An 8,329-nucleotide genomic window follows, 5' to 3' on the forward strand; every position below is an offset into this window, starting at 1 on the left:
AGTCTCATCTGACAATCATGAAGGCATTTGTTCCAAAGGAGTTTGTAGTCCGAAGCCCAGTGAACTGTAATCTAAATGACATTGTTTCTTTCCAAAGCCTTATGAGACTTACAATAATATTTCCAGTAAAAATACAACTTAAAACAAGCAAGCAAGCAAGCAAAAACAACAACAACAAACCCACAGAGCAAATAAATATTGGGTATAATTCAGCCAGTTAACATTTTAGAATCTTATTGATTTAAACAGAAGAGTTAGACAGATTGTTAATGTTTTCCCACTGAAATCAATGGCACTACACTGTACTGTATTGATCCCCATGGTATCTCGTGGTACCCCAAAGACAGAGACATTCTGTTTTTAATTTAAACTAGATATGGTAGAATGATATCCTGCATACTTATTGTACAAACTAAAAGCAACACTGGGAAGGGGGGAGGCATAGATGAGGGGCACTGAAAGCGAATAAAATGAATGTACTTTAAGGGACAAATCACGCTGCTAGTGAAAGAATGAACTAGAAAAATAGGTGTGATTTTCCCACAAATATTTACTTGGACTGTATTCCTACACAGTCACACTGGTGAAATCCCAATAAATTCCTGGGTGGTTTTCATTTTTTTTACTTTTGTGTACCTATAAAGGTATTCCCTATTACCCACTGGATTTGATAATGCATCATTCTGTTTTTAATTTAAACTAGATATGGTAGAATGATATCCTGCATACTTATTGTACAAACTAAAAGCAACACTGGGAAGGGGGGAGGCATAGATGAGGGGCACTGAAAGCGAATAAAATGAATGTACTTTAAGGGACAAATCACGCTGCTAGTGAAAGAATGAATAGGTGTGATTTTCCCACAAATATTTACTTGGACTGTATTCCTACACAGTCACACTGGTGAAATCCCAATAAATTCCTGGGTGGTTTTCATTTTTTTTACTTTTGTGTACCTATAAAGGTATTCCCTATTACCCACTGGATTTGATAATGCATCATTCACTTAAAAAGCAGGTGATCTTTAAAGAGATTTTCCCTGCAAGTCTCGTGTTCACTAAGAAGTCATTTTGCCCTGCACAAACTCATCCTTACCTCTACTGCTACTGAGCAGTGCCGCCTGCTGGCGGGATGTAAGAAATATTCCACAATCTGTCACAGCAAAAGCATTAAGAAGAGTCTGGCATGACCTTAAAGATGAGCAAGTCTTTTTGTAGCATAGCCTTTTTCAGACTCCAGATCACACAGTCTGGCCATAGTAAAACTGCTAAGCCTTTAAGGTGCTCCAGTGGGAAGGTAAACGTTTCCATGCACTGCTCTGGTTTGCCAGAAGTGGCTTAGTCATGCTGGCCACATGACCCGGAAGCTGTACACCAGCTCCCTCGGAAAATAAAGCGAGATGAGCGCCGCAACCCCAGAGTCGGCTACGACTGGACCTAATGGTCAGGGGTCCCTTTACCTTTTATTCAGGGAAACCTCACTAAGCGCTGTACATAATAACATTTGCAACAGGAAGCATCCATTAAAACTTTAGAATAAGGCAGCAAAGACAAGGACTAGGTACACACCATGTATTTAAAGCACATGCCCTCCCCCAAAGAATCCTGTCAAAGAATCCTGGCAAATGTTTGCAAAGGGTTCTGGGAATAGTAGTTCTGTGAAGGGTAAACTACAGTTCCCAGGAGTCTCTGGGGGGAACCATGTACTTGAAATGTAGGACGTTAAATGTATTTTACTGATTTTCCACTGTAATAATAATAAAGACGGTAAACAGGAATACAGTCTGCCATAATTGCATGCGCATCTGTGGGAGAGGCCATAGCGCTGGGTTCTCAACAGAAAAGGCATAAAAGGATGCAGCATTTTTATGAAATTTCTTGCCAGACGGAGCTTTCATGTGTTTAGCTAGCCTTTCCATTAATGTGACTTGTCCACACCTTTTGTCTCCATAGCGAGATAATCAGACTTTTCCGGTTTGGGGCTATGAGTTGCTGTGCCACTAATAAAAGAAAGAGAATTAGTTCATTGTAAAGATGATATCTCTGTTCGTTCAAAGCAAGGTGCTTCTTGAATAGCCCAGGCTTTCCGAGAGGGCAATGTAGGCCACTTCAACTGGAATATAGGAATGAGAGACAGTGGGCAGCCTCTGTAGGCTCTTCTGTTTTCTCTCTCTCCTCCCCGCAGGGGAAGAGATCTCACAGAACCAGCCAAACAAACAACTCTTTAATGAGTCTCATGTGAGGCCTGTCATCGGTTGAGGCCCAAGTCAGCTGGCCTCAGGAACATAGCAAGCTGCCTTCTACAGAATCAGATCGCTGGTCCAGCTAGCTTAGTACAGTGGTACCTCTGGATGCAAACAGGATCCGTTCCGGAGCCCCATTCACATCCTGAAGTGAACACAACCCATCTCCGCGCATCTGCAGGTCACAATTTGCCACTTCCGCGCATGCGCGTGACGTCGTTTTGAGCTTCTGCGCATGCAGCAAAACCCGGAAGTAACTCACTTGGGGACTGAAACCCGGAAGTAAATGCCATTGGGGACTGAACCTGCTACCTTCTGTATGCAAACCAGAGGCTCTGTCCCTTGAGCTGTGGCCCATTCCCAAACTATGTACTATAGCAATGGTAAAAACCAGCAGACATAAGCAAGCACGCCTTAATAACTTACAGTTTCAAAACCTCGGTGAGGGTGATCAGGAAATCCAGCCGGTTTTCCTCCTTTGAACTCGTCAAGCAGCAGAAACGGATCCAGATTTTTCAACTGAAAATTAAAATAGCAAGAATTTTACAAAGTTGTTTTTGTTTTTTTAAGTGACTTGTTTGAGAGAGACCATGTACAACTGAACTTGTGTGGTCCTGTTCTCCAAGTCACACCCACTCAATGAGGATGAAAGTGCTTTTTAGCAAAGCTGTCAAGGCTTTTGGGGCAAGCCTCTCACCCCGACTCAGTGCCAACTCTTGTTCTGACATGCCCCCGTGTTTAATCCGTGCTACTATTTTATTGTTATTGGTGTCATTTTAGTAATAATTTATTTTACTTAGATCGCAAGCTGCTCTGTAAAAAATGGGTGATAAATCTGTTGGGTGAGTTCAATGCTAAATCCTATGCAGCAGTGGAACACAAAGATGTTGGACACAGTGGGTTTACATTGTCATAAAATGCATAATAATAATGATGATAATGATAGGCAGAGTTTGGGGCATGGCACAAGGGTCTTAGGTTGCAATCATAACCCTACCTGAATTCAACAAGATTTATTTCTAAGTTAACATGAAAGTTTATGTCAGTATACTATGCTTGCTCAAGTCACTCCTGCCCCCAATGCCCCAAATAAGTGACATTAAGTTAAACTCCCACAGCCATGGAAGCTCACTGAGTTTATCTGGAGCCAGTCACTCACTCTCAGCCTAGCCTACTTCACGGGGTTGTTCTGTTCAGAACTCAATTCGAGTTAACTGGTAAAGAATTTGTGAACTACCCACATAATTTTCAGAAGGGGAGAGTACCCATGTTGTTAAAGGTAAAGGTAAAGGACCCCTGACAGTTAAGTCCAGTCGCAGACCACTCTGGGGTTGCAGCGCTCATCTCGCTTTACAGGCCAAGGAAGCCAGCGTTTGTCCGCAGACAGTTTTTCCTGGTCCTGTGGCCAGCATGACTAAGCCGCTTTTGGCGCAATGAAATACCGAAACCAGAGCAGTGCACAGAAATGCCATTTACCTTCCTGCCGGAGCAGTACCTGTTTATCTACTTGCACTTTTGGCGTGCTTTCATATTTTTTTTTAATAAAATATTTATTGCATATTTAAAACAAAAAACAAACCAACAAACATATACAATACCATCACCATACAACAAAACAAAAGAAAACAGAAGAAATTTAGAGAATAAACATAAAATGAAAAGAAAAAGTACATCAAAATCAATTTATCCATAAATCATATTTTCATAATCTTTGGACTTCCTCACATCACCCTTTCCTGCGTTCTCAGTCATATAGTTATAAGCAGCAATTTATTACCTTGTTTCAATTCTTATTTTATAGTTCTCGAATATTATGTCCCCAATTTTCAATATTTTTATCATATGCTAAACTGGTTAACTTAAACATAATATTACCTCAAATTTCATCATTTTCTTAAACATCTCTTATTCATACATCTTACAACTAAATTACTGATGCCGTGTTGTTTTCTATCATGCATTCTCTTAGCATTCATACAGCTTATAATGTTTTTGTAAATAGTCTTTAAATTTCTTCCAGTCCTCTTCCACCGTCTCTTCTCCCAGGTCTCGAATTCTGCCAGTCATTTCAGCCAGTTCCATGTAGTCTATCAGTTGCGTCTGCCATTCTTCCAGAGTGGGCAATTCCTGTGTCTTCCAGTGCTGCACTTTTGGCGTGCTTTCAAACTGCTAGGTTGGCAGGAGCAGGGACCGAGCAACGCGAGGTCACCCCGTAGCAGGGATTTGAACCACCGACCTTCTGATCGGCAAGCCCTAGGCTCTGTGGTTTAACCCACAGCGCCACCGCACCTTATGTCTTTCAGGTTATCAGTGGACCCTGGAGATGACAGTATATAGAAAAGAATCTGCTTTACACAGGGAGGCTAATCCTTTTTTGGGCCTGAGGTGCCACACACTTGCATGAGCATGAAGATCACCTGAGGCAGAGGCTATGGCTCTCCCCTGCTCATTATTGATACGATGACAAGGAGGGTGTGGTCTTCGTATGAACCAGGTTGCTAGGTGGAGAGGTTTAAATCTCCTTTTTTTAAAAAAAATACACTTTTTTGCTGCCACTGTGAAACCTGGTAGGATTTGAGGGAGGTGGGGATAAAAATAAGCTGGGGGGCTTCATCAGGTCCCTGACTTAGCCACCCCTGTGTTACACTCCCCATCAAACACCCTAACATACATACACCAATAGCAAGGTACTTAAAGAACCCAAGGTACAAATTTGTGCCTACTAATTTGCTATTATTTATGGGACTTGTATCCCACCTTTCTTCTACAAGGAGCTCAAGGTGGCGTACATGGTTCATCTGCCCCTCCTCATTCAATCCTCACAACAACCTTGTGAAGTAGGTTAGGCTGAGAGGCTGTGACTGGCCCAAGGTCACCCAATGAGCTTAATGGCCAAATGGGCATTTGAACCCTCTAAGGCCGTGGTTCCCAATGTGGGGCACACAACCCACAGTAGGGCAATTTGATTTTTAAAGGGGGCAATTCGAGAATGAGTTATTAACAGTTAATGGCCTTTTAGGCTTCCTCAACAATTATAGTTCACTTTTTGAATAATAAGAATTATATGTCACAGGGAGGGGGCATCAGGATTTTAGAGATGCTTAGGTGGGGCATGGCCAAAAAAAGGTTGGGTACCACTGCTCTAAGGTTAGTTTATATATAGATAGATAGATAGATAGTGTGTGTGTGTGTGTGTGTGTGTGTGTAAAAGAGGAATGGAAAGGGATAGGCAATGAGGGAAGGGGGTGACACAAAATATCTGGAGCTCAGGTACCCTTAGCCACCCCTTAACACCACATAGGCATGACAATTTTGGATGACCAGGAGCTGGCTAAGTTGATGGGAGTTTTAGTCTGAAATAACTGGTGAGCACCAAGTTGGCCAAGGCTGCATTAGGGCATCATATGAAACAGAAACAACCAGCGCCTTACCTCAGGCCTCCCAATGCTTCTGCGAACCCGAGCGCCAACTCCTTCCGCCTGTTCCCTGCTCAGCACGGTTTTGACAACTTTCCTCGCAGTCGCAGCCATCCTCGGGGAAACAGCACCGAGTCCGAAAAAGAAACCTCACACCACCTGCCCAAAAGAAGACGTGCGTCTTAAATAAGGTCCAGCCACAATCTCTCTCTCTTAGCCGGAAGGCATCAGAGTCAGGCAAAGGGGCGACACGCTCCCTTTAGCAAATGGGTTTTCTTTTCAACTAGTCAATGGTTTTAAGCTGGCAATCCTATGCACTTTACCTAAAGCCCTACGGAACTCACCGGGACTTACCCCTCAGGAGGACATGCATAGGATCGCAGAGTATCTTTGCTCCCCTTTGCTAATATGCCCATCAGAAGTTTGCTTTGCTTTCTTAATTCCCTCCCTCCCACAAATAAAGTGACCTTTATCATGGTCCCGCAGCTGTTCCCTTTCTTCTTCTCCACTATCGGCTCCCTACCTTCTCCCCGATCTGAGACGGACAAACCCGGCAGAAAACGCTGCTTGCTGAAGTGCTGGGGAAAAGAGCAAGATCGGTATGACTCAGCAAATCACTAGACTTTCTTTTTTGCAAAAACATAACGTGTAAAGCAAACAAACAGGAGGGCGGGATACAGCAAATACAATAGCGCTAAGGGCGTGGGCGAATTGCATAAAGCTGCGAGTCGAAGCAGACTCACAGTGCAGGTTTACTCAAGCGCAAACCCCGCTGTGTTCCAACGGGGCTTACTCCCGGGTAAGCGGTGCGTCGGATCCCGGCAGCACCAATGGGACTAAGTGACAGAGGCGTTTGGGATTCCGCTCCAAAGGCGGCGCTCGAGTCCACCTGCCACCGCGATCATTATAAAGCGCAAATATTATTATGCAAACACAGGATCGCCCTTTCCAAAGGATAGGAACGCCCGGACAAAATGCTCCCGCCCATTTCTAAAATTGGCTGTGCCCCGCCCCTTATTGTCCAAACGAGCAGGGCAGCCACCCTATCGGCTCTTCGGAGGCGGGACCTCCTTTTGTAAACAAGGGAAGGCGAGGCGTGTTTGTGATTCCCTCCGTTGCCCGGGAGGCATTTCCGGTCTGGAAATTAATCTCCCCCTCCTCCCAGCACATAGCTGGGTTGCATAAAGGAGACATGCGCCAGAAGAAGGGATCTGGCAGGGTCAGATCCAGTCGCACGCAGCACAAACGCAGTCCCAAGGCGTAGGTGTAGGGTGGACAGAAGCAGCAGCGCAGTGGTCACGCATTTGTTTTGCGTGCAGATGGTTCCAGGTGCGACCCCTGGCTTCTCCAGCAAGGGCAGGGAAAAGTCTAGGTGGAGAGCCTTGAGGTGGGGGCCTCCAGGATTTTCCTGGCCCGGGACACAGAGGCACAAGTTCGCATGTACACTTTGCCCTCTGGCAATTGGAGCCCTCTGGCAATTGGGGGATGCAGGGGCCCAAAGCAAAATTGTGGGCTTCAAAGCTACTGTATTAGTAAAATTCCTGGGAGATGGAATATTGACAGGCGAAGCTTTTGCTGCAATTGCGTTTTCCAACTAGGGGAGGCTAACCGTGTTTCATGGCTACCTTCCACACGGCTGTTAAAGATGCCAGAGTCCTGCACTCCCAACGGTGTCAACCGTAAACCATGTAGATGTCTCAGATTTAAGAGTAGAAACAACATAGTTGGGGAATATTTTTAGAACATATATACGTACATATGTATAGATGAACATCCGTAACTGTAAATGAATTACATTCATGGGCAAAATCCGGTGATAAGAAACAAATAAAAACACAAAGCTATGAAAGGAAGTACTGTATCTTTCCTGCCCTTGGTGGTTTGGTTGCTGTGTTCCGTTCCTTATATTTTGCACCAAAACGCAGACAAACCAGTTTTATTATCTCAATAAACAACAGTCAGTTGTTGTTGGGTTAGTCAATAACCCGGCTTAACCTACCTTGCTGCCATTAACCATAGTTTTTCTTTTTTTAAATTATTTATGCTTTTCAGATTTATACATTTCACTAATTTTACAATTATTTTAACATTTCAAAACTTGACTTCCTTCCCCCTCTTTCTGCCTTTCCTTAAAATTTATTTTTAATATCTCCTGCATGTCCAAATTAACTTAATTTGGCTCATTTATTCATCTACTTTAAATACGTACTCTTATGAAACTGCAGGTTATTACAGTAATCCTGCCAATGTTCTTATCTGTTTATAATTTTTTCCATAAATATTCAACAAACCATTTCCATTCTTTTATAATAATAAAAAAGTTTGTTATCTCGATTTCTTATTCTTCCGCTAGCTGCCATTAACCATAGCGGTGCATCTTTGTACTATCAAGGATCAGGTCAGGGTGGGGCACAACGGGCAGCCAGGTAGGTCTACACTTGACATGAGCCTTGTAGGGCGGGACATGGTTTCCTGCATTTTTTGTTTAAGTTTCTAACTTTATTCTAACAAGACTAGGACTCAGACAAGCTCTGCATGGGCCTGTCAAGGACTATCCCTTTTTGGGTGGGTGTGTCCCCACCGCCCACCCCCTGTCTGCAAATTAGTACAGCTCCAATCTTAACCTGGTTTGATTACTGCAAGCCTACACCCACTACACCCATTTGGGAGT

At 43.7% G+C, this 8,329-nt stretch overlaps 1 protein-coding gene across 3 annotated transcripts in view; it reads right to left on the reverse strand.

Annotated features, from left to right (window-relative positions):
- Positions 1–6,637, reverse strand: part of PIR (pirin) — a 30,317-nt gene extending 23,680 nt beyond the window's left edge. The window contains exons 1-3 of one of the 3 annotated variants that reach the window (XM_081198144.1): positions 6,402–6,637; positions 5,674–5,817; positions 2,669–2,761 (exon numbers count right to left, since the gene is read on the reverse strand). In XM_081198144.1, coding sequence (XP_081054270.1) covers positions 2,669–2,761; positions 5,674–5,772 — 192 coding nt within the window. In that variant the 5' untranslated portion in view covers positions 5,773–5,817; positions 6,402–6,637. Of the gene's footprint in view, positions 1–2,668; positions 2,762–5,673; positions 5,818–6,012; positions 6,036–6,181 lie in introns of those variants that run through there. The other 2 variants (XM_081198143.1, XM_081198145.1) reach the window with 2 other exon arrangements.
- Between the last annotated feature and the right edge of the window lie 1,692 nt (positions 6,638–8,329).

This window comes from Podarcis bocagei, assembly GCF_964188305.1.
Source record: "Podarcis bocagei genome assembly, chromosome: 6".
In the NCBI taxonomy this organism is placed as follows: Eukaryota; Metazoa; Chordata; class Lepidosauria; order Squamata; family Lacertidae; genus Podarcis; species Podarcis bocagei.